The sequence below is a fragment of the Rhamphochromis longiceps genome, linkage group LG12, assembly GCF_057381845.1.
Source record: "Rhamphochromis longiceps isolate RC_006_pf linkage group LG12, R_longiceps_female_GT1.1, whole genome shotgun sequence".
Classification (NCBI taxonomy): Eukaryota; Metazoa; Chordata; class Actinopteri; order Cichliformes; family Cichlidae; genus Rhamphochromis; species Rhamphochromis longiceps.
This window is the reverse complement of record NC_140568.1, coordinates 26186538-26212214: the sequence shown is the minus strand read 5'-3', so window position 1 is coordinate 26212214 and position 25677 is coordinate 26186538. Positions and strand designations below refer to the sequence as shown.

The 25677-nt window shown below is 42.5% G+C and overlaps 4 protein-coding genes across 6 annotated transcripts; 2 read left to right on the top strand and 2 right to left on the bottom strand.

Annotated features, from left to right (window-relative positions):
- Window positions 1-253: 253 nt before the first annotated feature.
- Window positions 254-2940, bottom strand: srrd (SRR1 domain containing). Of its 2 annotated transcripts, none has more exons than XM_085425400.1 (6): window positions 2660-2940; window positions 2528-2568; window positions 2254-2447; window positions 2061-2159; window positions 1685-1836; window positions 254-1591 (listed from the first exon to the last, which is right to left on the bottom strand). In XM_085425400.1, the coding sequence occupies exons 1-6, from the start codon at window positions 2800-2802 to the stop codon at window positions 1351-1353; spliced, it is 870 nt and encodes a 289-aa protein (XP_085281526.1). In that variant the 5' UTR covers window positions 2803-2940; the 3' UTR covers window positions 254-1350. The 2 variants fall into 2 exon arrangements, with proteins under 2 accessions (XP_085281526.1, XP_085281527.1); XM_085425401.1 differs by having other exon boundaries at window positions 2254-2402.
- Window positions 2941-3705: 765 nt separating this feature from the next.
- tfip11 (tuftelin interacting protein 11) lies at window positions 3706-9334 on the top strand. 2 transcript variants are annotated; one of them, XM_085425398.1, is made up of 15 exons: window positions 3706-3838; window positions 4749-4956; window positions 5049-5208; window positions 5306-5462; window positions 5569-5696; window positions 5799-5960; window positions 6175-6366; window positions 6526-6705; window positions 6936-7070; window positions 7158-7261; window positions 7396-7564; window positions 7725-7968; window positions 8345-8487; window positions 8600-8765; window positions 8856-9334. In XM_085425398.1, the coding sequence occupies exons 2-15, from the start codon at window positions 4751-4753 to the stop codon at window positions 9200-9202; spliced, it is 2493 nt and encodes an 830-aa protein (XP_085281524.1). In that variant the 5' UTR covers window positions 3706-3838; window positions 4749-4750; the 3' UTR covers window positions 9203-9334. The 2 variants fall into 2 exon arrangements, with proteins under 2 accessions (XP_085281524.1, XP_085281525.1); XM_085425399.1 differs by having other exon boundaries at window positions 7396-7568; window positions 7729-7968.
- Window positions 9335-9998: 664 nt separating this feature from the next.
- On the top strand, window positions 9999-18086 carry thoc5 (THO complex 5). The gene is made up of 20 exons (XM_085425397.1): window positions 9999-10117; window positions 10321-10425; window positions 11975-12118; window positions 12270-12383; window positions 12574-12671; window positions 12845-12991; window positions 14193-14307; window positions 14439-14571; window positions 14666-14743; window positions 14840-14883; window positions 15334-15433; window positions 16225-16333; window positions 16422-16523; window positions 16602-16698; window positions 16790-16901; window positions 16983-17086; window positions 17182-17269; window positions 17370-17485; window positions 17571-17761; window positions 17850-18086. The coding sequence occupies exons 2-20, from the start codon at window positions 10327-10329 to the stop codon at window positions 17911-17913; spliced, it is 2055 nt and encodes a 684-aa protein (XP_085281523.1). The 5' UTR covers window positions 9999-10117; window positions 10321-10326; the 3' UTR covers window positions 17914-18086.
- A 2438-nt stretch (window positions 18087-20524) lies between these two features.
- On the bottom strand, window positions 20525-24736 carry LOC146657368 (neurofilament medium polypeptide-like). Its single transcript, XM_085426951.1, has 4 exons — window positions 24002-24736; window positions 22592-22791; window positions 22350-22474; window positions 20525-22254 (listed from the first exon to the last, which is right to left on the bottom strand). Exons 1-4 carry the CDS (start codon window positions 24723-24725, stop codon window positions 20976-20978), a joined length of 2328 nt encoding a protein of 775 aa, XP_085283077.1. The 5' UTR covers window positions 24726-24736; the 3' UTR covers window positions 20525-20975.
- Window positions 24737-25677: the final 941 nt, after the last annotated feature.

Here is a 25677-nt window from a genome sequence, read left to right as displayed (position 1 = left end):
GTGAAAATACGTGTAACTCAGTGAACAGATTAATTTGGAAAGCCCAATATGCACATTTGGTATTTATAATACAACAGGCTGTGCTTACCTTTTTATTTTTGGACCGGTCCTCTGTTCACCTCGCCTCACGATCTCACCAAAGGTCAAATCTGCACCTCCTCAGCACACCAAAGATCCGGGTCACACGGCACCAAGTTGTTGAAATCTCCCAATTCTTTGAATCTTTGGGCTGAAGGAGGGACAATACTCGGTGTATCAATGCTCAATCAACAATCATTTATTTCCATACAATTCAACAGTCAGAGCATTACAACGTCCGGACGGGAGAGATGCTACCAGAGGGTCAGGCACATGTCTCTAAATGGTGACGGGTTGCTCAGCTTTTTATAGTCTCTAGTGGCCCCCAGCTAGTCGTAAAAGCCAAAACATCACATTTTTTCTCTGTTACAGCGCCTAAGTTATGACCTCGGCAGTTGTTTCTCTGCTTTCTGTAAGGTGGGGGTGTGGAATGTGGTCTATCTCCCCTGTCTTTAGACACAGAGTCTCCTGCTTACAACCTTCTCTTCATGATTCAACAATTAAGCATGTCAAGAAAACAGTGTAACACATTCCCAGCAGATCAAGGATACAGAGTGATGCACATTTATCTAATGAACTAATATGTGAATATGTTCTGTTAACTCAAAAGTATAATGAGAACTAAACTACATACAGCTCACACACTCTATATTAAAGGGTATAATGTGATCTACAGCAGTATTCTAATTCAACTACTTTGATTACATATATAAGGTAACATATAATAACAGAATAATCTAATAAGGACCAGACACAAATGTTACAGTTCTATTAAAGAATTTGTTACGGCTGAATAAAGTCAGACATGAGCAGGATTTGTTCCAACAATTTTTAATTCTTGTGCTCTTCTTGAATAGATTGCATGGTCCACAGCTCAAAATAATCCTTGTTTTATAGTGGGCCTTCATGCCCAGCCCCTCAATTTGTCACTGTTTGTAAAGAAGCTGTTTTAGCTCTCCATTTTATGCCAGCTTTCTTTTGATTGGCTTCTGCTGACAAACAGAGGGTTTGAACAGTAAGTGGGTGGGGCTTCTGTCCCATACATCTGGAACTGACCAAATTAAGGTTCTCTGATGGTCTTAGTTTAGGGCAGTCTGATGCCTGAGGTTCTAGCTCACTGGAAAACTCTGAAACTTGGTTGATGTTTAATATGAAAACCCATCATTGTCACCATATATAATTAAGTAAAAGTACAACAGGTCCATTAAAAAAAACAACTTGTCATATGAATGACAACAGTCAATAACAAATGTCCTATATCCATCTCCTGCCTCAGCTCTGAGTTTCCTTCAGTATAATCTCCAAATCAGGGCTGTGTGGGTACTGTGGTTCAGGTGACTCTGCCCAGGTAGACTGTGGGAGTCCATTAAGGCTGTTGGAAGGAAATGTGATGACTGCTGTGTCATTGAAGACGTCTATCAGATGAGATGGGCATGCAAGCTTTCTCTCCACACTAAAATCCACAGCCTTACTGATGTAGCTGTAGTCTCGCGTAAACTCTTTCTCGATCGTTCTGTTGGGGAAACAGACAGATGTCAACTTCATCTCCACTGCTCTTGCTTAAACGTTTACTCCATCCATCGTCTACGTGTCGTCTCGTACAAACCTATCCCTCATCCCACTGAAGCTGTTTCCGATGATTATCATCAGAGGGAGACCCCGTGCACTCCAGTTCTTCCACAGAAGGTTGTTGTAGAGGGCTTTCCCACAATGCATCAGGTAAAAAAATGTGGGTTTTTCTACCAAACGTTTCCCCTCCTGAGCAATACAGACACAGAGGATCACACACTGTTTGCACAGTCTACTCCCCTAAACAATTTTGTAGTCCCCATTTTCAATATAAAATGGATAATAAATAATAATATAGTTGACATTTGGAAGAACTGTAAAGTTTTATGTACTATATGACACAGTTCTCTTTAGTATATGCCTATTAACAGTGTTTCACTTAATTACCAGGACACAAGGGAGCAACAACTGACCTCATTTTCTGAGAGTACAGTCAGACCCAGGTCTCTCAAAACATCTCTCTCTCCAGAAGAGAAGACTGGATCATAGACTGAGCAGTCCTTTAGAGGAATCTGAAGACATTAACAGGGAGAGACAGAATATGTATAACAAGCAGGGTCTAGTGTGAGTGTTTGTCATCTAACTGATGATGAAGCCTCCCCTGACCTGTCCTGCTTCCAGTAGAAGAAGCAACATGGCAAGCTGGTAGCGGGCTGAGACACAGGAGGCAAACGGACCGAGGCCATAACACACACACTCCAGCTGCTGGCATGTCCTGGGGATCCGCTCCGGCTGGTCCTCAGCGTCCTTGTCCGCTGGAGATTTGGAAAGAGATGCTGATGCCGCCACCAAGAGCTGCTCTAAAGGCAGAAACGCAATAACACACACAGCTGCAAGCCAGATGCTTGGTGGTAACCCCAACTTTCAAAGCAAAACCTACCCTTCCAATCGTGCCAAAACTCTTCGCATCTTAGTTCAGACCTGCAGAGGTAAAATAAAGGCAGAGTTATGGGACTGTGGTGAAGATGAGACGTCCGAGGTGTTGCTGCTGAGCTATTCTTGAATTTCATACATGGTGTCTCTGATGCGTTTAACGGTTTTCCCGACGTCCAGCGACTCCTGGCCGCATGCTGCAGACACCTGAAGAGACTTTGAGCTCCTCGACGCACCTTTTCGTCGCCGAGCCACCTGCCACTCCCCTCCGGTGTCCGACATTTATGCTAACTTAGCACCAATATCCCTGCATATCATTTTTTTTAAAAATCGTCCAATTATCAAAGGACAAAACGCATTTTTTTTTCCTTCAGTAGACAAGTGACCAACATATGGGAATATTTAGGGTGTAACACGCGTTTCCTCTTCCGGCGTTACGCCAAATTTGTAGTCCATCAAATAACATCCACCTGGTGGTGGTGTACGGTCATTAAATCACTATAGAAATAATGCACAGCTCGGTTGATTTAAAGAAACTGCGATATTTATTTTTATTTTTAAATATACTATTACTATATATAATTATGTATATTATTGTAAAGCAAACTAGAAATTGCCCCGTTGTTTTTAGCTAATTTTGTTTATTAATTCATTCTCATATAGGACTTTGCAGTGTGGTTTTATGTATTTTTGTATGTACTTATTTAATATTTTATTTAACCAGTGTGTCCCAAATTACAGATCATGATTCACTTTTATAGTGAAGTCACTGCGACTTTTATCTTTAATAATTTTTAGGTATTCATGTTCAAACATTGCCTCAAATTACTACGAAATAAAATAAAATTCTGAAAGTGGGTAGGCACATTTTTTTCTAACTAAATAAACAAATAAATACATTTTGAAATGCATTTAATATATTTAACATATGAAGCTTTTTTAAACTAATAGTATGATGTAATATGAATTTCTATTAACCTGGGGAAAAAACAAAACTGAGTTTTATATACCGTGTTATTATTATTATTATTATTATTATTATTATTATTATTATTATTATTATTTACAACTGAAACGAACATTACTTCGCAAAGTCAATGAAATAAACGCATCTTTGCCCTTTCTACGCCAACAGTCATTACTAAGAACCAACGAAATATTTTAGAGGGGTACAGAATTTGGTGTAACACCATTATACCGGAAGTACTTGTGTTTTCGTGCACTAAACGAAGGAGCGTTAGAGTGGATTTCTTCTCATCGTTTTTGAAAGAAAGCATGTCCAATTGATTTCCACGCCGACCTTTATATAACTGTTCAGGTGCGTTAGAGAACATGGTGTTTGCACTGCTCTCAACACTCGAGATTATTACGTATAGCAAGACATTCATGCTGTAGAGGGTAACTAACCTTAGCTATAGCTAGTTATCGTTAGCTTACATTACGTTTTCTCCACAGAGATGAATTTGTTCGGTGTCGTTAGTGTCAACTAGCAAACCAAATATTTGAGATAGTGATGTGTATGTTTAAGACGCTTCTCTATAAAATAAAAATTTACTTTACATTTATACTGATCTAATTTTTGCGACACTGTTGCTGATCTGGAATCTGCAGCAATAGAGCCTCAAAGTGTGGACAGGCTGACAGATGAGGTCGGGTAGGATGTTCTCAGATAACGTTGCGGTCTGTAGTTAGAGTAGGGAGCAGGTGAAAGAGCCTGGACTGCTGGAGGTATGCTCTGGAGAACAGAGGACATGTGAGAGGATGAGAGAGAAATGGGTGTAAAAGTAACGACGAGGACGGAGAGTGGTTTGATATGGAATCCAAGATATTGAGCTGCTAGGCAGGAGGAAAAGAGGTAGACCACAGAAGAGATTCATAGAGGAAGTGAAGGAGGACATGTTGCTGTGCTAGAGGAGGATGTTAGGGACAGTGTTAGAGGATCTGCTGTGGCGACCTCTAAAGAGAACAGCTGGAATAAGAAAAATGTTATGTTTTATTATAATGTGTTTGATTTTGTTTTTCCCTGTGCTCTGAGCTACAACTCATTGCTTTAAACAGTAGATTGAGTTTGATCCGTTGCTATGGAGAGGGATGTATTTTATTATTCTGATCCCATGTCCAAGGGCTTTACCTAAACCTTTTCACAAGTAGAGCAAATTTATTTGAAATTACTTATGCGGAGTTTTTACATTTCTTTAAATTGTGATTTTGTTCATTATGATCTCCAGAGATGTCCATGTCACACCTATATGGGCGGAGAGATGAGGAGGAGGAGGGTGTTGAGGTTGAGAGCTTTGAGGTGACAGACTGGGACCTGGCCAACGAGTTCAACCCAGACCGCCACAGACACAGGCAGACCAAGGAACAGGCCACTTACGGCATCTGGGCTGACAGGGATTCAGACGAAGATGAGAGGCCCAGCTTTGGTGGCAAGAGGTGAGGCGTGGGTTTGTTTTTGCTGCTGCCCACAGCTTTAAAGTCTGCCATTAGTAGGAGATTGAGTTTGCTGTCTGTGTTTTCATTGCTAGATCTAAAGACTACACTGTCCCAGTGAACTTTGTGAGTGCTGGTCTGCGAAAGACGGCAGCAGAGGAGAAACAGCTGAAAGGGGAAGGAGGGTCTGATGACTCTGATGATGATGGTCCTGCAGCTCCTCCACCTTCTCGTGCACCCAAAAAACTCCAAATGGTAAATTTGGTTATGTGTGATTTGTTTGTGTGTACATTGCAGATAAATATCTCAAAGAAGTTTATAGGAACAATTATATGCTGAATTGTTTTGTTAGGGTAATTTCCGTGGGAATCAGTCACAGAGGTTTGCAGGTGGCATACAGTCTGGACATGGCATTGGCAGCTGGGAGAAACACACTAGGGGAATTGGGCAGAAACTACTGCAGAAAATGGGCTACCAACCAGGAAAAGGCCTGGGAAAGAATGCTCAAGGTAGGGTGGGAAAGGCTGAGAAGGCCACATTAATGAAGTATTTAAGAGTATTGTGTGTATTTCAGAGCTGATCTACTTTGTTTTTCCACACTCTCATTTGCTGCAGGTATTGTAAACCCTATTGAAGCAAAGGTTCGTAAGGGAAAGGGGGCAGTCGGAGCCTATGGAAATGAGCGAACCCAGCAGTCTCTCCAAGATTTTCCTGTGGTGGACTCTGATGAAGAGGAGGAAAAGGTACAGTGTGCACATAAATGTGCTTTTCCTTTTTCTATGTGTAAGCAGATGTTGAATTGTAGAGTCATTTTTTTACATTAATCTAAATTCGTGCTGATGTAGGAGTTCCAGAAGGAGCTGGGCCAGTGGCGTAAGGATCCTGCAGGGTCGGCAGGAAAGAAGAAACCGAAGTACTCCTACAGAACTGCAGATGAGCTCAGAGCTAAAGGCAAAGTGGCGGGGCGGGCTACAGCGGCATCTGCTGGGGAGCTGGCACAGGTCAAGGTATTAGTGCTTTTTTGTCCTTTCTCAGAGGTGTGTTATAAGGGCACTGTGGCTTGGCTGTATTTTTACAACAAACTTTAGCAGCTAAAGTTAATTGTAGTCAGTATTAGACTCTATGGGTGAAGTTGTTTGGTGTATCTATATAAGCACATGCGCTCTGCTATTATTGTTTGTTTTTAACCTTTTTTACCCCATACCTGCCCCTGGTGCCTAGGTGATAGACATGACTGGAAGAGAGCAGAAGGTGTACTACAGTTACAGTCAGATATCCAACAAGCACAGTGTTCCTGATGAAGGTCCACCAAGCATGTCTACTCGGGATCAGAAGGGATCATGCTTTGCGCTCCCTGAGCTTGAACATAACCTTCAGCTGTTGATAGACCTTACAGAACAGGACATATTACAGGTATGAGGATACCAAAATTGTTTTTCCAAATATATTTGGCTATAACTAAGATAATGCCTCCTTATTAGATCAGCAAACTGGGGCTTCCTTTATAATTTAGCAGATTTTTACTATTTATTTTTTTTAATCTCTTTCTTTTTTCATATAACCCCGGTATAGTCTGCCAGACGTCTGCAGCATGAAAAAGATGTTGTTGTTTCTCTGAGCCACGAGTCAAGAGCCTTGCAGAACAGACTGGATACGGAGCAAGATGCCATCCAGAGAATGGAAGCTGTGCTGGCATTAGTGGAGCGTTTTCCATCTGGGGAGACACCACCAGGGGAGGGTCCTACTCTGCAGGTGCATATAAAAAGAGAATGGACTGAGCACCTACACCTTTTTAGAATTTTGTATTAGGTGTAAAGTTTCAAAGCAGTCTTCTGTCAGAAAATCATTTAAAAACCGGAGAATAAAACAACATAAAAACAAAATTGTGAAACAGAGACAAAGTGAGAACAGGATGGAAACTGAGTGCTTGCTCAGTTTTCATGTAATCATTTTAGTAATTTTTGGTTCTTCTCTTTGTTCAGGAGTGTGCTCGCATCTTTGAGACCTTGCAAACAGATTATTATGAAGAATACAAGATGATGGGTTTAGCAGACCTTGCTGTAGCTGTTGTTCATCCGTTACTTAAAGAAAAACTTCATTTCTGGGACCCCCTGAAGGTACATTTTTGCGAGTATATCTTTTAAGATAACTGCATCCTTTTTACATGTTAATAATTCTCTACCACATTTTAATTATTATTTCAGGACAGCTCTTACTGTCTGGAAGATATTGGTCAGTGGAGAGCAATCCTTGAATCTCGGGATATGCACTCCAGTGGCCCAGATTCAAATATGGATCCTTATCACAGGTAAATTTGAACACACAAACATATATTAGGTTGTGCTTTGTGTATTTATGTGAATAAATGTTGGTTATATGTGATCTAGCCCTTTTTTTTTAACTACATGTGTCTGTAAAATGCGTGTGGTCTTTGTGTTTCAGACTCTTATGGGAAGTGTGGATCCCAGTGATGCGGACTTGCGTGTCAGGCTGGCAGCCTCGTATGGTCGGGCCGATGGTGGACTGTGTGGAAGTGTGGGCTCCTCTTTTGCCCCTGTGGATACTGGATCACCTGTTGGAGCAGCTGATCTTACCCAGATTACAGCGAGAGGCAAGTCACACACGCTGATAAAGAGAAATATTTTTGATTTGCTCCCATTATTTATGAGTGAAAAACTGTTTACTATATGCTATACTGACCTTATGCCTCCATCAGTATCAAAGGCAGTTTTGTCACATGTAAACCTCTCTCTTTGTTCCCTGTTTAACAGGTAGATAACTGGAACCCTTTAACTGACACGGTGCCTATCCACTCCTGGATCCACCCTTGGCTGCCTCTGCTCCAGTCACGTCTAGAGCCTCTTTATCCGCCAATTAGGAGCAAACTGTCCAACGCCTTGCAGCGCTGGCATCCCAGCGACGCCTCAGCTCGCCTCATCCTACAGCCGTGGAAAGATGTATTCACACCAGGTGCATGGGAGGCCTTCATGGTGAAAAACATCATCCCTAAACTAGGTATGTCTTCATCTGTGATGACGTCATGTGTGTGCTGGGAGGAAAATCGAAGGAGATGAGCCAACCTCTTATTAAAGTCAAGCCTTGCCTCATTAATTAGGTTTAGGCACAGGTGTAAGAAGTCAGAAGTACAGTTACCTATTTATTTGACTAGAGTGGATGTTTTAATTGTGACATTCAAAAGATGGGGATTTATAACATATACACTCAGTTTAGACCTGGTAAATACGATAAACAACTGAACAGAAGCTATAAATCGACAGGAAACTGCACCAGTGTGCCAAAGACATGAATGAAAATGAACCCCTCCACGTTTCCATTCTCAAGTAGCCCCACTGATATCTCTTCATGCAACTGCTGATCTTTCTCTCTGCAGCTTTGTGTCTGGAAGAGCTGGTTATCAACCCTCACCAGCAGCAGATGGAGCCATTTCACTGGGTCTTGGACTGGGAGGGCATGCTGTCCCCCTCTAGCCTCGTGTCACTGCTTGACAAAAACTTTTTCACGAAATGGTTACAGGTCAGTGAATTAAAATGTACTCAGAACTGAGCATTTTGGTGTTTCATATAATTGCTTTTTGGATTTTATACCTTTTGGGTTTGTTTTTTTTTTTGCTTTTTGTGGATTATAGGTCCTGTGTTCATGGCTGAGCAACAGTCCCAACTATGAGGAAATCACAAAGTGGTACCTCGGCTGGAAAAGCATGTTTAGTGACGTCTTGTTGGCCCAGCCCCTCATTAAAGAGAAATTCAATGAGGCTTTGGACATCATGAACCGTGCGGTCTCCTCAGGCATAGGTTCGTACTCCACAGTCTGAAGATGTATAATAAACACACAAAAATGAGTATTACTCAAAGTATAACTTTCTTTTTTTCGTGTCATTTCAGGCGGTTATATGCAACCTGGAGCGAGGGAGAACATTGCATATCTCACACAGACAGAGAGACGCAAGGACTTCCAGTATGAAGCCATGCAGGAGCGCAGGGACGCCGAGAGCGTGGCCCACAGAGGGATCAGCGCCGGTGTGCCGACTAACTTTAAGGATCTCATCCAGGCCAAGGCAGAGGAGAACAACATCGTTTTCATGCCCTTAGTGGCTAAACGACATGAGGGAAAACAGCTGTACACATTTGGGCGTATTGTTATCTACATAGATCGAGGGGTGGTGTTTGTGCAAGGAGAGAAGACTTGGGTACCCACATCTCTGCAGAGTCTGATCGATATGGCAAAATGAGCATGGACTGACATATTTAGGTCTGACAACTATAAGGAAAACAGGAAATATCTTTTGTTTTTAAGTAACTTCTCTAGCATATGTCTCTTTCTCTAAGAGGTCAGAATTGTGAATAAATAACTTTTGAATGCATGCTGACTCTCTTTATTGCTCAAAAATGAATTTTAAATACTGTACTTGTACAGTGAAAAGCACATATGTTTTCACATATTGCACATTTTTATACAAAAGCTGGTTAACGGTCACAGTGTTTATAATGTTCTCTTGATACACATACAAAAACAGTACTTATCTTCAATGTTTCTATTGTAACATCAACAGTTAAGTAATTGGAGTACATTTTTGGTGTTGTTCATTTTTCTTTTTGTCTGTGACAGCGTATTGGTCTGTGTGGAGGTGACCATTTATACCCACAGGTTAATTGGCTTTACGAGAGGCAAAAGACCTACAAGTCTCACAAGAAAAGTGTCTCCTAAAAGAAATCCCTGCTGAACCTTAACGGACTGAAAAGCAGCTGAGCTGATCATAGTTTTCAACATTTAATCGTTTTAATAGAAAAAAGGAATGACTTGAAAAATAAGACTTGCACAAAAATAGCTTTAGCTTTTATTTATGTGCATAAGAACAAACAAACTTGCAGCATATTCGTCCATGATATGATTGTTAGCAAACCCTTAACTTGCAGTTTTAAGGTTACGTTTTTAGAGTAGCTTTAAGCATTATTCAACAGATTGAAACCCTATTTGTGAACATTAACAATGCGATACAAACGATAACAGGAAGGTGGCAGTTGCTGCTGCTTCCTCCTGTTTGAGGTGTTTTGGCACATCAGGGCTTCCGTTGGAAGTGGGCGCTTTGCGGTGTGAGCTGCGAGTTAGTTCATTTGTTCGTGATTAACGGTTTTGCACCAAGAAGGTATGTGAATATTTATATATACATATATAGTTGAACATAGCCTGTGGTTTATTTAACATCTAACATGTTTAATGTGGTTTAATGAGCCGCAAAACTAACGATTGCTATCCAATGAACTACCGTAGCACAGTGCTAACATTAGCCAGCTTGCTAACAGAAAGGTATTCACGGCTTTTAAGGTCATATTTTCCATTGTTATCCAGCTACTCATGTCGTCGGACGCCCTGAAAAAACGAAAGTCCAAGGTTCTCCGCAACGAAGGAGGAACCCCGGAGATGAAGCGGGGTCGGGCAGATGCGGACCAACAGGTAAAGTTGAGGAGAAGATACACGACTCCTCGATCACCTGTGTCATTATCAAAGTGGCTTTGGGCAGTAATGCACAGACGTTAGTATACATTTTAAAATTAAAGTATTTAGACCCTAATGTGCTAAGCAGTGTCTGCCCTTTAAAGTTGATACAGTTAAAGTGGTCCTTTTACACAAATACATCTTCTATCTGAATTAGATTTTCAAATGGAAAGCATAGAGACTGTTGAATCAAACAGCGAGACTCTTGTTTATAATAAACCTGGGTCATTTTCCCCCAAACCCACGATTTCCAACTTCTAACTTTAATGAGGTTGTTTCCACTTTTGTCGCAAAATTCTGATTTAATACTCTTTCAGTACAGGAGGAAGAAAAGCTCATATACTTTTGAAGTATTTACACTACTTAGTGTAGTGGTGCAGACCAACAGAGAGATGGGGACGCTGGATTTACATGGAAGCATGTTGGGAAAATGTGAAGAAACGAGCGAAAACGTAAAATGAGCAGCATCTGGCTGACATATCAATGATATGTCTGAGTGTCTAAAGGAGTCTCACAGGCCTGATTGTACACTTCAAGCCATTTATAATTCTTAACTTGTTAACAACACAAAACTGGAGCATCTGGGTGAAGAGCTACCAGATTTTTTTTCTGTAATCTTAAACTTCTTTATACTGATACAATACCTGCTTCACACTTTAGTCTAACAGTAACAAAAGTATCTTAACCTTGTAACTCTTCAGGAGCTGCACAGTGTTGTTGCATAATAAAAGTGAAATTGAAAAATATTTTCTACATGGGGTGTTCAAACTTTTTAATCACTTGCTAAAAGCTCCTTTTACCAGCATGTACCCGAATTAGTAATTTTCTTCCACAGTTTGCTCTTACTGTTAAACAGAACACAACTAACAAGTGTAGGTAGCATTGTTTGTGTGAGTCACTCGTTTATCTTTGGGCCGCACCTCACCAGCTGCTAGCATCTCCTCCTCACATACCTTTGTAGACTGGTTGTGCTCCATGATGTGTTTTTGCCTCAACCTTAATGGAAACAGAGAGTTTTTAAACTGCAGTTAAAATGATCCAGGAGGTCAGTTCCAGCTGAAGGGGTATATTCTGCCTGTGTGTTTTATAATGTGGATCCTACATTTTATCCTTAGAAATTTAGAGTTCACTCAACAGCTTTCAGCAATTTATAATGTTGTCTTTGTTCTGGATCTATACTGAAATACCTTTGAATGATTAGCAGTTTTAAAAAGGTGTTTTATATCCATCCTTTATACTGCAGCTCATCTCATCTCACAACATATTATAGACCAAAGTATGAAATGCAAAATATATCACCTTTAAGTCATATTTAACTTAGTCACACTTAGACCTCTCAGAGCAGTTAAATAAATGATATCAAGTTTAACCATGACTAATATCTTATAGTTATACATCCATCCTCTTCTGATTAGTGTTATCAGCCCCCACCCCCGTGTGAACCTTGTACTTAATATACATTTATGTTATATATTTACTTACTAATTTATATACTTTTTTTGGCCAGGATGTGCGTGTGTATCATGAGGAGGTGGAGCTTGATGGCAGGGACCCTCAGCAGGACTACATCCAATACAAAGAAACATGTCAGAGTCTGGCTAATCTCATGAGTGAGATCCAAGAGCTTAAGGCCAACGGAGCTAAGGACGGGGTAAGAATGTGTCATTATATGCTGATTTAATGGCAAACGATTCATGTACAGCAGACACCTTACACATAGAGTTTGTAGTATAAGTATATCTAAAGCACCATAACATTTGTGTCAGTAATAATGAAGGGCAACTGGTTGTATGTCTCCTCAGTGTGCAGAGGTTGAGAAGAAACGTATGCAGAGCTGCATCCACTTCATGAATCTGAAAAAGCTCAATCGACTTGCTCATATGCGTCTAAAGAAAGGCAGAGACCAGACACACGAGGTAACTCCCACGCAAGTCTCAAGCACTCTCAAGTAAAACCAAGTAACAGCTTAGGTTACTATCACTCTTTCATTCGCTTACTAAAAAAAGTGCTACCTCAAGCCTTAAACTTCAGTATTGTATTATGCATCTAAAAATATTTACTTAGAGTTTGCGAGTCAACTTTAACAATCTCTCTGTCTCTCCTCAGGCAAAACAGAAAGTCGATGTGCTGCACCTTCAGCTGCAAAATCTGCTGTATGAAGTCATGCATCTTCAGAAGGAGATCAGCAAGTGTCTGGAGTTCAAGTTAGTAAAAAAAAAAGATTTCATTTAAAATTGCTCATTGGTTTTCCTAACTTGAACTTACAGAGAATAATTAGAATAGCGTTAGTTGCTTATTAGTTCCCTTGTTTTTAGTTTATACTTAGATTTTCAGAAATGTGTCACAGTAGTAATGAGTACTCGTTTCCATATTCCAGGTCTAAGCATGAAGAAATTGACTTGGTGAGTGAAGAAGAGTTTTACCAGGAGGCACCGCCGGAAATTTCCAGGCCTCAACTCACAAAAAATGACCCCCACCAACTCACACTGGCGCGACTGGACTGGGAGCTTGAACAACGGAAGAGGTATTTTAAAAAAAAAAACAACAACAAACAAACCACAAGGCGCAGTGAAGGATTTGTGCCTGCACAAAGCGTTTGCAGCATGTTGTGTTTAAAAACTAATTTGCTAATGGATAATAGGGACACTGAACACTTGTTAAGAGTAGGGATGGGTATTGTTTAGGTTTTATCCGATACCGGTGCCAAACCGGTACTTTTGAAACGGTGCTTAAACGGTGCTCAAACCGGTGCTTAAAGAATGGAGAACACAAAATTGGTCCAAAAAGCTCTCATGTTCAGCTGTTTTTTTGTAAAAAGATAACAATGTTAGCCTTTTCTGCAGCTATGGGGCATATATGGTATCACTCTTGGCTGGAAGCAGTGCTTAGACAATGGAAAAAACACAAACTTTGTCCAAAAACCTCTCATGTTTAACTGTTTTCCACTTTTTCTTTGGCCTTTTTGGCCAGGGTGAAGGGAGTATCTGCCATCAAACAAGAAGACAGCCGCATGTAGCTATGATGGTGTTTGCTAGTTCACCTTGCATGCATTAATGTAATAACGTGGTTAGCCTACTCAACATAAATTACACACGGACAACATTAAGCTACTCACGCAGAGAAGAACGGCTGCTGCTGCATCATCATCCGTCATCATTTCTGCTGCACTGGCAGGGCTAGGGGCCAGGACTCTCCTCTTCGTGTTTTTGGGGGATGTTGCTAACTCCGGGTCCGATAACAGGCACCACACCCGCAGTAGATGTGCTCGGTGTGAGGTCTCACAGCAAGCTATCAAATACGGCGCATTTCTCGGCTTTTAAAAAAAAAACGCTATGCGTCGCCAGGTGTTTCATCGGATTTGAGGTGTTACCTCCTTTGACAGTATCACAGTATCAGCTTAAAGCACTTGTTGCAGGCTGCTGAGTTTGCATATTTTGCTGTGAAGTACAGCCAGACTTTTGACCGCTTCGCCTTGGACATTTTTAATATGTAGCTCTGCTCTAAAAGAACGTACGTACCTGGACCCACCTACTATCCTCGGAAACGTAAAATGATTGGCTAGAATTCGAAGTGTATGACATCTCAGGGAAAAAAAGCACCGAAATAAAGCACCGAAATGTGCGCTGCTTTTCGGTCTGGTTACTACCATTTATGTCAGAACCGGTGCCATCATGGCACCGGATACCGGTACCCATCCCTAGTTAACAGTCTATTGTTGGATGCAGGTTGGCAGAGAAATACAAGGAATCACTAGCGTCGAAGGAGACAATTCAGAAGAGCATTGAGGTGAAGAAGGAGCATCTGAGAAGCTTGCAGCCAGGTCTTAATGCCATCATGCAGGTATCACTGCTGTGTTAATTCATAGTTTGTAATCTAAAGAAAAGCTCAGCGGTGTTTTGTACTTGTTGAGGTGAATTTTTAACTGCCGTGCCAACAGTTACACCACATATGCCTCCTATGTATGCTCACAGGCCTCCCTCCCAGTCCAGGAGTTCCTGTCTATGCCTTTTGAACAGACTCAGAAGCAGACGGAGATTGCCCGCCATCTGCCTCCACCTCTCTATGTCCTGTTTGTTCAAGCAAATGCTTATGGCCAGGCGTGTGGTGAGTAAGAATGAGAGACAATGATGTTTTCCAAGACAAAATATTAGTTTTTCTTTAAAGGATTGAAGTTTGGATCGCTTTGATTTTATTGCAGACAAGAACCTGATTGTCTCAATTAGTGGTGATGTAGATGAGGCCAAAGCCCTGTCCAAACCTCCAGAAGATTCCCAGGGTACAAAGGCACACATTTAATCTATGTATAACACACAGACGACTCATTTTGGGATTCATCAACAAACTTAAAACTGTGTATTCTGGTTTTATTCAGATGATGAGAGTGATTCTGATGCAGAGGAGGAGCAAGAGAAAACTGTGAGTATCTGGCACTGCTTTACTCATGAACGAACACACACACTCAGGACACTGAGGTCTATTGTTAGTTAGTATACAAATCACTGCTCTGGACACATGAACTGTCTCTGAAGCCATAGCTGTCATGCATTGAGTGGCAGCTATTGATCGGAGTGGCAGTGGGGGTGTTCTGGGAAATATTTACCGAGAATGGCTCTGTGACTGTAACCGGATCTTAGGTTTGTATTTGATTGCAAATACAGTGTGTATTTCTTTTGTTCTATCTCCATATTTGAGCTCATCTGGAGCACTGTTTGCTTTTCAGGCTTCCTTTCGGTATTCTTTTTAAATGTGCTTGCAGGGGGCTAAGATTTTAGAGATGCTTTGTCACTGGAATTACGTCTTTTATTTATTATTTTTTTCTTTTTTTTTGTCTTTTTATTCAATTGCTTTTTATTGTCCATTTGACAGAAGAGAAGAAGGCCAACTGCAGGTGGCCAGCTGGATGATAAAAGACGAGAGATGCTGAAGAGGCACCCTCTGTCCCTAGGCATAGACTTGAAGTGTAAAGGTAACTCTTTCTCTGTGCTTCATGTCCTTGTTGGCAAAATCATTCTCTGTATTCACACAGCATCCTTCAACCCAAATATTTGCAGCCCCTTTGTGCTCCAACCCTTGTAACGTGACCATATATATATGGTGCTGTGCAACTGTACACCTATCAGATGGCATGTGAAACAAAGCAACTGTGGCTGTGACATGACACCACTTGACCCTTGTGTTCCCTCTGCTGGCGATATATGGAATACAGTGACAGATTATAGGGAGATCTGCATTGCAGGTGTAACTCTACCTAAGGGGGGGTGGAGTGAGGAAGTGAGGGGGAGGCCGAGGGATGGAGGTGAGAAAGATGCTTGCAGCCTTGTAGTTCTGCAGCACCTACAACATCTTGTAAGCAGTTTTTCTCATCACTGCTCTTTGTCTGACTTCTGCTTTTATTTCTGGAGCCCCTCCTTTCCTCAGTTATCCTCACTGCTGCCAGCTGCAGCATTCGGTCTAGTGCAGTAAAAGCAAAAAGTGAGCGGTGTAGGTGTGAGTGAGTGACAGTGTGTCACTGAGTTCACCGTGACTGCAGGGAGTGCAGCGAGAATGATGACCATCGGTGTAGTGGGTATCCCATAGGTGCCATTAGCTGCTGCTATGACCAAGGCCTGTTATTGCTCTGTAATGCGCTGCAGTGTAATATAAACCCAGAGGAGCTATCGCTGGCAGGATTAATGAAAATATTGAGTAGAGAGAATATAAGATTAAGATAGCAATCCATTAGTGTAACACCATGTGTTGTCTTCCTTGTGTCTACAGATGGCAGTGTACTCCATCTTTACTTCTACTACCTGATGAATCTGAACATTATGACTGTCAAGACCAAAGTGTCCACCTCCACCGATCTCAACACGGCCATCAGCGCAGGGTATGTGTGTAAACGTAAGGATTTGGCTCTCTCTCTCTGACCATGACAGCCTTATAAAAAAACCTAACAATGACTTTTTTTCCCCCAGGGAGCTCCTGAAGTCAGACACTCTCCTCAGCTGTCTCTACACCAGCGACCAGGGACGAGAAACACCCAATCCAGCTAATCGCTACCAGTTTGATAAAGTCGGGTAAGGAAGTAATGTTCATGGTTGATGTGGTGTGTACTGGATTACAGCTGGCTGAATTAACCTATAAGTTATTTTTAGGATCATTTCCTTTGGCGATTATGTGGAGGAGCTGGGCCATCCCTACATGTGGGTTCAGAATCTCGGAGGACTTCATTTTCCTAGTGACGCTTCGGAGGTGCGTGTGTGCTAACCTCAAGTATACAGCATGTGTTACAACTGTATAATGTTAACTTTTGCTAATTTTTTTTTTTTTTTTTTTTTTTTAGGGTGTGCGCGTGGGTAGTTCACTGAGTGCGAGCCACATGGAGAACACCATGAAGCTGCTGAGGGGACGAGTCCAGTCCCGCTTGGCTTTGCACAGACAGTTTGCCTCTTTAGGTATGTTATTTGATTACAACCTTGCACACTGAATCATCCTAATGAAGAGATTGTTAAGTTTGTTTGTGTTCCCGTCATCAGAACACAGCATCATCCCCATCTCCAGCGAGTGTCAGCACCTTTTTCCTGCCAAGATCCTTTCCCGTTTGGCACGTTGGACCACAATCACTTACCAGGAGTACTTGGTAAGTGAAAGCAAATTGTCAAACGATTGTACTCAAATGTAAAGAAAGCATTAGTTAGAAGTGTGACTGATTTTGATATTTCCTTTCTTTTGCAGGAATTTCCATATACACGTCATGTGACTGAAGCTGGGCTGGCAAAGGAGACTGATCTGTACTTTATGGGAGTGGTTGAAAGAGGCACAGGTAAATCCTGTCGCTGACAGCATAACTGAATATTGCTGATGTTTTTTTTTGTTTGCTTTGAATGTGATTCTATACGCAAACTCATCTGTGTCCCTTTCAGCTCGTCTTAATGCTGCAGTGGTGCTGAGTCCCAGATACCCAGAGATATCTCCTGTCTTCTCCCTCTCTCTGAGCTGGAAGGGAGAGCGCAGCGGACGCACCGACGACAACCTCCGAGTATGAACATTTCAAAACCTCTCAATATGATTGTTTATAAATACAAGTCATTTTTCACTTTTTGACTCCCTTTTTCACTTTTAAGGCCATGGAGAGCGAAGTTAACGTGTTCAAAAACGAACTACAAGGACCACGTCCTGGGCACCAGCTCCTGACCAATCAGTTTGCACGACTGTGCGTCTGCCTGGATGTTTATTTGGAGACAGAAGGACAAGACGACAGCGTGGAAGGACCGCGAGAGTTCCCCCGTGAGAAGATGTGCCTACGCACTGTCAGGTACAGTTAGAGAAAGAAGTGGGAAACTTTTTGATACATTTGGTGAAAGATTTTATCTCTGACCACCGGTTTGTCTCGTTCAATTCAGGGGTCCTAATCGTCTGAAGCCGTTCAAGTATAACCATCCTCAGGGTTTCTTCAGTCATCGCTAAAATTTGTGTGCACATAATTGTGTGTGTGTGCGCGCGTATGTATATAATTCTCCTTCTGTAGTTTATCACTCTTAACTCCCTCAAGATTACCTTTGTGACTCTTTGACACACAAGTATCCTTTTTAAACACTTCATACCAGTTTGAAAATAAAAGAACATCCTATTTTCTGGAATGAGTTTGTCTTTTTTTGTCTTCCTTCGCTGCGTACAGACTTTGTTGTGCACACAAAATGTTTCTGTTTTATCCCCTTTCCTTCCTCTCCACCCTCACCTCTCTGAGTGCTGCTCTATTTATAGGTGTCGTCTGAGCTTGCTGATTATTATGCCATTGTGGTTCAGTGCTGGATATAGCTGAGTCATTTCCACAGAGGATCTCTCGCATTGAATAAAATATTTGGGCTATTGTCTGCTGTTAGCCTTTGACTTCTCATTTATCATCATAGTTTCAGTAAAGAGCAACAGGTTTTCATGTAGGATACTGATCCTCAATTTCTGACTTGATGCTAAAGTCAAGGAAAACGGTCATTTAATGATTAGCTAGCTTTAGCTTTATAGAAAAATCTCTCCTTTGCTCTTGTGTGTTGCAGCAAAGATCCAGCAGCAGGTAATCGAATCTAGGAATTCAATGCTGCACTGATGCATGGAAATAATGTCTGTAATTGCAAGAGAAAGGAAGCATTACTTATTGGAAAATGGGCAGTAAATGCTAATGGTTGAGATGAGACTGGTAAATGGTACAAAATGATTCAATAGATTGAGAATACTGTAAAGCTTACCAGTGGCACAAACATAAAGCCCAACAGATGAGTGTCTATTGGCTGTGCAAAGCTAGGGGAGCATCTTACAAGCATATTGTTGAGCCAGCCTATCCCCATTTGGAGTTAAGAGTCACCGCTAACCAGTACGAAGTTGTGAGTGATCGTCCATGATGAAATGTGAATACTGAAGTGTTTTCCAGTGTGTCATGGTGGATTGGTTTGCACTGCGACCTCACTGGGTATGAATGCACCACCCAGCCACTGTGTAGAGCAGGGCTCCCCAATCCCAGTCCACGAGGGCTGGTGTCCCTGCAGGTTTTAGATGTGTCCTTGATCCATCACAGCTGATTTAAATGGATAATTACCTTCTCAACATGTCTTGAAGTTCTCCAGAGGCCTGGTAATGAACTAATCATATGATTCAGGTGTGTTAAACCAGGGTGAGATCTAAAACCTGCAGGGACACCGGCCCTTGTGGACTGGGATTGGGGACCCCTGGTGTAGAGTGTGCATGTTCCCCCTGTACTCCAGTTTCATCCAACAGGCCAAAGACATGCACGTTAGGTTAACTTGTGATTCTAAATGGGCCATAGGTGTGAATGTGTATCTCTGTTCGCCCTGTGAGAGACTGGCAATCTATCCAGGATGTACCTCTCCCGCCTTGTGACAGCTGGGATAGGCTCTGCGACCCCAAAGAGGACGAGCAGTTAAAATTGATGGATCTTATATTGGTTCACTTTTGTTCAGTTTGCACCGAGAGCAGTCACATTTAGCAATGATGTAAATGTTTTGGAAAAAAATAAACTTTACAGAGTACACAATCATCAATAAAACAGTCAATTTCTGTTTAACAACAGATGGCAGTGACAGCAGTCAAAGCAATCTCCGTCTTCCGACTCTGGTTTTTTAATGACACAGTCGCTGATCTCATTAATACACAGCCATCTATTAGATGCAGTGAAATTGGATTACAGGGGGGTGCAGTCGTGCCAGGAGAGAGAGCCTCACAATGTCAGCCAAAGTGTGTCCAATGTCAGTGTTTCACCAAGAAAGAGAAGCTTTTGGTGATGGCACAAATCTAACAGTTACCTGCTTTTCAGTAGGATGGTAATGAATGTCTTTTTCATCAGCACTCATTAGAAAATCCTATTAAAAGTAACCACACATTTTATTTCTGTCAAACAAAAGAAATCTTAATATTTCAAAATATTACCAAACCACAAGTGACAGAGGAGGATTTGCATTTCTTAGTTATACGTTTCAAAGCAAAAGCCTGCTCTGTTTAATTTTATGGCTGTGCCTGTAGGACAATTTGATCATTCTGGTGATTTTTAATTAACAATCCTAAGATAAATGTGTGTCCTCTGCTCCTGTTTGTAATGAGACAGGCCTTGGAAATGAGAGAGAGAGTCTGTGCGAGCCGGCGACACTGCTCTTGATTTATACATGAACGCGGTCTGTGGGACATGAGGAGAGTGGGTACAGCCCCCCCTCTCCACAGCCGCAATGCAGTGCAATAACTCGCAGCGTTTACCTTTTGGCATCGCACCTCGTAGAATTTCTCTTGACACTTTATTAATCTTCACTTTAATGAGCTGCAGATTTCTGCATACATGAAGAAAAGCCGCCAAGCCTTGTGTGCTTCATTTTTCATTCTTTATTTTTGTGTTTCATATTGCATATTCTCAGCAGTTTATACAGAGCACAGTCATCATTGTCCTAACACTGCAGACTAGAAGAGTGAGACACTCCAGTTCACCCGTAAGGAGAAGCTGCATTAAGGTGCACAACAAGCAAAATTCAAGTCTTCCTTATTTATTCATTTGTAAATATAACATTTGTGTTTCCCTAAATATAAGTTTTCATATTCAATATCTGTGACAATCTTTAGCTAGACATTGGTTTGACATCTCTACCCTTGAAGGCTTGCGTAGGTGCAGCAGGGTCCTCCTGCCCCCATCAGCGGGAATCCTGTTTAAATGCACTTGATATTGATTAAGGGCAGTTGTCACATTCTGATAAAGAGTTTAAGAGCATTCTGTATTCACTACAGTCATACATCAGAAGCATCAGGGGCATATAATGGCCATACGTAGGGAGCGGGGGGGTATTTGCTACAGAAATCACTATTGCTTACATACTGTTACCTGCTTGGCTTTGGGCATTTTATTGCCCATCTGAACTGCTGGGTACATCCAGCTTCTCTTTCTCTTCAGTCACTTTTTGCCCTTTCCTCACCTCACCTCCCTCCATCACAGATCTTTGGCATCTCCTCCTCTAGCCCTGAAACGCAGCATTTTTGTCTTACTTCTTGGGTTTCTCCTCCTTGCTTTCCTTTGACTCAGTGCCAGAAGATTTCTCAGCCTTCTCCATCTTTGCTCCTTCCTTCACCTCTTTACTAGCCTCCTTTTTCTCCTCTGGCTTCTTCTCCTCTTTCTTGCTATCTTTTTTCTCAGGCTCTGCTTTAGGCTTCTCTTCTGGCTTCTTCTCCTCTGTTTTTTTCTCCTCTGGTTTCTTCTCCTCTGGCTTCTTCTCCTCCTTCTTGCTCTCTGTTTTCTCAGGCTCTGCTTTAGCAGCTGGCTTTGCCTCAGGTTCGGCCTTCTCTGATTTAGGAGCAGAGGGCTTCTCCTCCTCCTTGGCAGGGGGAGTACTCTCTTTAGCCTCAGACTTGGGGGCTGGCTTGTCCTCAGCAGGCTTGCTGGGAGTTACAGGTTTTGAAGCCTCTTCCTTTTTTGGTGTTTCCTCTTCTTTGCTTTCTTTCTTTGTTTCAGGTTTGTCCACCTTCTCTGGTTCTTTCTCTTTGGGTTCCTGCTTCTTCTCCTCCTTCACAGGCTGCTCTTTCTCCTTCTTTTCCTCTTTGACAGGCTGAGGCTTCTCTTTTTTCTCCTCTTTTTCCTCCTTTTTAGGGGTGTCTTTGGCAGAAAATGGTTTGGCCTTCTCCTTCTCTGGAGACTTTGGTTCAGGGCTCTTGGGAGGAGGAGATTTGGACTCAGGAGACTTGCTGGGTGGGGATTTGGACACGGGTGACTTTGACTCATCTCCTGCAGGAGACTTGGCTGCAGGGGATTTGGCTGCTGGTGATTTGGCTTCTGGTGATTTTTGTGGCGATTTAGATTCTGGTGATTTGACAGTAGGAGATTTAGATTGAGGAGATTTTGAAGGAGGGGAAGCAGCTTTTTCTGGAGATTTGGACTTTTCTTCTTCTTCACCTGCCTTTTCTTCCTCTCCTTTCTCCTCTTCCTCTCCCTCTTCTTCCTTTTCCTCCTCTTTTTCTTCCTCTCCCTCTCCTTCCTGCTTCTCATCTCCTTTTTCCTCACCTTCTTCTTCACCCTCTTCTTCTTTGGTTTCTTCACCCTCTCCTTCCTCTGCTTCTTCTTCATCTTCTTCTTTCTTTTCCTCCTCATCTTCATCTGCTTCCTCTGTCACCTCCGTCACCTGTGTTTCATCTGTCTGTTCCTCTACAATGACTGTATCAGAGATCTCTTCTCCTTTTACTTTCAAGTGGGCAGAGATTCTGCTTTCCAGGTAGGAGTATGGGCCTCCACCTGACACAAAGCGATTCTCCTCTCCCTCCAGTAGTTTCCTGTTTGGAAGACAAGAACACAGAGAATGAAAGTGTTAATCACTTTTAGCATAAAGAAACCAATTTAAAGTTACATTTTTTAGATCCCAACTAACCTGTAAGCAGCAATTTCGATATCCAGAGCCATCTTCACATTCAGAAGCTCCTGGTAATCTTTTAGCTGGCTAGCCATCTCCCATTTTGTAGTTTTTAACTCGTTGTCGAGCTGATTGATGGTTTCCTGCAAAACAAACGTAAACATCCTCTCTGGTCACATATCATTCATCAAGTGTCTGAAAAGAGATTTGCAGTATTGGTGCATTTCTGCTTTTTCTGCATGTCTGTGCTGATGCCTTGCCTGTAGTGAGTTGAGGTCGTCTTGGTGTCTGTCTTCACTCTCTATACGCTGCCTCTCCAGTGACTCCTTGGTTCCTCGAAGAGTCTCCAGCTCAATGGTGCGGCTCTGGAGCTTGCGGCGGTATTCTGCAATCTCTTCCTGGGTTCCACGGATTGCATCCTGGTTAGACCGAGCAGCCTCGGACAGATGCTCCATGCGCACTGTGGAAAAAAACGAATTTTAAAAAGTACATGACATGTTTAGAAATCACTTTTAATTAAGATAATCGCCTGAAATATGACACATATGCATACTTTTAAAAGAAAGGGGAACATTTTGAGTCTAAAGACGTAGGCCTTTTTTTTTAACTGAAAATATTTAACCAGTCCTGCTTTAGAGAACAGACAGTTACTACAAAGATCCTCTGTAACCTTGACACTGTCCAGCTGCCAGTCAATAGTCTGACTCAGCTCCCTCCTGCATCCAAGCATGAATAAACCACTGCTGCAGTCAGCTGGACTCAAAGAAGGTCAATTTGTTTGTACCTTTTACTAGCTGTACCAGGTCAAAATGTACACCTACTGAGAGGGATTGGGTATAGACCAATATGTCCTTTGACATACCCAAAACTACAATGCGCAGGAAACCCTTCTGGGCCTTCAAAGTTGTCAGCAGTGTGTTTATGTAGCACCATAAAAGTCAGCAGTGCTGTGTCTAAGTGCTGCTCACAGTGGCTGTAAGATCATGTCTCACTTATTGCTTTGCTAGTAATTCTATGCATCAGATCTACGTCCAGGTGCTTTTATTAAACACATCAGCCAGGAGAAGATGGCTGTAAAAAGCACGACCGACTGATGAAACATTATCAGCCCGCCGCGACCTTGAAAGGTACTTTTCTACTCGTGGAAGTCCAGGGTCAGATCCATCAGCACAGCAAAAAGAGAAACAGGTAGTGAACACCCACTGCTAGTCGGCAAGAGTGCAAATTAATCGTAGTCTCTTCGCTGTGTGCCACCTCACCTCTGCAGGGCTGGCCTTTAATTTTTTTTAAATATTCTTTTAAAAGGTCACTATGCCGCAACTGCGCAGTCATAGAAAAGGGCACCAACTAAGATAAAAGGCAAATTATTGATATTATTTAAGTGATTATTATTATTTTATGTATTTATTTGCGCATTTCCAAACTGGTTACCTTGCTTCTTTCGCGTAATTCGTCACTTGTAATTTAACCTCTAAAGTTTTCGATGTGATAGATTAATAAATGTTATCAACCAACATTCCAACGTAACAGTCGGAGACGCCTCAAATAAATCCCGATCTGGATCCATGAGGCACACTTCAGCACCACGGACAGCGGACAAACGTGACTTTACGCACGGAGACTTTTGATCGTTTCAATAAACTTTCCTCCTCTTTTTTGATCGGACTCACCTTTGAACCACTCCTCGGCGTGCACTGAGGTCTTGGATGCGTGACTGTCCAGCTGCGAGCGGATCTCGCGCAGTGCGGTGGTGACATCCGCCTTCAGGGTGTCCCGCATGTCGAAGCTCACCTGCGCGCTCTGAATCTGCTCCAAGAGCTCCGCCACTTCTTCCTCGTGGTTCTTCTTAAGAAAAGCGGCCTCCTCTTCCAGCGCACGGAGCTTCTTGTCTAGCTCCAGGCGTACCAGCCGGCACTCCTCGACATACTTTTTCATAGCGCGAGCGGCAGCCTCCGACTCTTCCCGGTTCCGCGCTTCATCCTCCAGCCTGACCCGCAGGTGCTGGATGTCCTCTTCCAAGTGCTCGTGCTCCACAGCCGCGCGGGCCTTCTCTCCGGTCAGCTGCTGCAGGAGACCCCTGAGGTCACCCAGTTCCCTCTCGTAGTGCTCCCCGACCGAGGCGCGCCCGGCTTGGTTCTGCCGCAGCGCCGCCGCTTCCGCCTCCAGGTTGCGGTTGTGCATCTCCAGGTTGCGCACCTTGTCGATGTAGCCGGCAAACCGGTCGTTCAGAGCTTGCAGGATCTCTTTCTCGCTCTTCCGAGTCATGTCGCCGTTAAAGGTCTCCAAGCTGTCGATTGAGGATGGCTGGCTGTAGGTGAGGCGACGGCGCTGGGAGTGAAAGCCGCTGGAGGACACGGAGGCGGGCCGAGCCTTGCGGTACGAGCTCGGGCCCATGAAGTGATGCTCTACCGTGAAACTCATGTTGGCTGGGCCGGTGAGAACTGACTGCAGTAGGAGGGAGAGCGATCAGCTTTTATAGGAGGGAGGGAAAAGACAGTAGTCAGCACCAAGACACGCTCGTTTTTAAAGAGATACCTTTTCCTCAGAAAACTACCGGCTGCGCAGGAATGGCAAGACGATACTCGCTCCCGTTAGTGTAGGATCCTGATGATAAGTATGTATTTTGAAGGTATTAGAGGTGTTGATGAGGGGATACTTTACTGACGGAACAATCCTAAATATTGGGACTATAACATGCGATATGTTTTTTAAGCATCCAAAACTGCACCTGGAAATATCTAGGCGATGTTTCAAAACAAGATTGTAATATAAATAATTTTAATCATATTCACAAATGCCTGCTTCTGGGTTTCTTTACGCAGTTTAAAATATATATATTTAAAAACACATGGGAATACTGTGGGCATAGATGTGGCTAAAGTCCTGGTGGACCTTCTTTCTAATATGTTTCTTTAATAGGGACAACTCATCTTAATAATAAATACCACTTTAAAATGTAACAAACTGTAAATGATTTTAGCAAATTTGCTCATTTCCATCTGTGACTGATTGTGTGGGTGTCCACTGTGTACTGCTGATGCTCTCTGTAGCTTCACTGCTGCAGTGTGAGTTTGCAGATCCACAGCCATACCCCCTGGGACTTAACTCAACTGCTGGGCCATTGACAGACTCCTTCTTTTAGTACAGGCACACACACAAAGAGTATTTCCTTCTTTCCCCTTTTCAGAAAGCAGCTTCCCATCACTTAGTTTCTGCTTCTTTTTGAGAGAGCAATTTTAACATGTGCAGAATCTGATTGCAGGTTGAGTGTGTGATGCACACAAATGACACAGAAACCAAAAACAGCAGCATGAGTTACACTGATACAGCATTCACAGAAACCCCA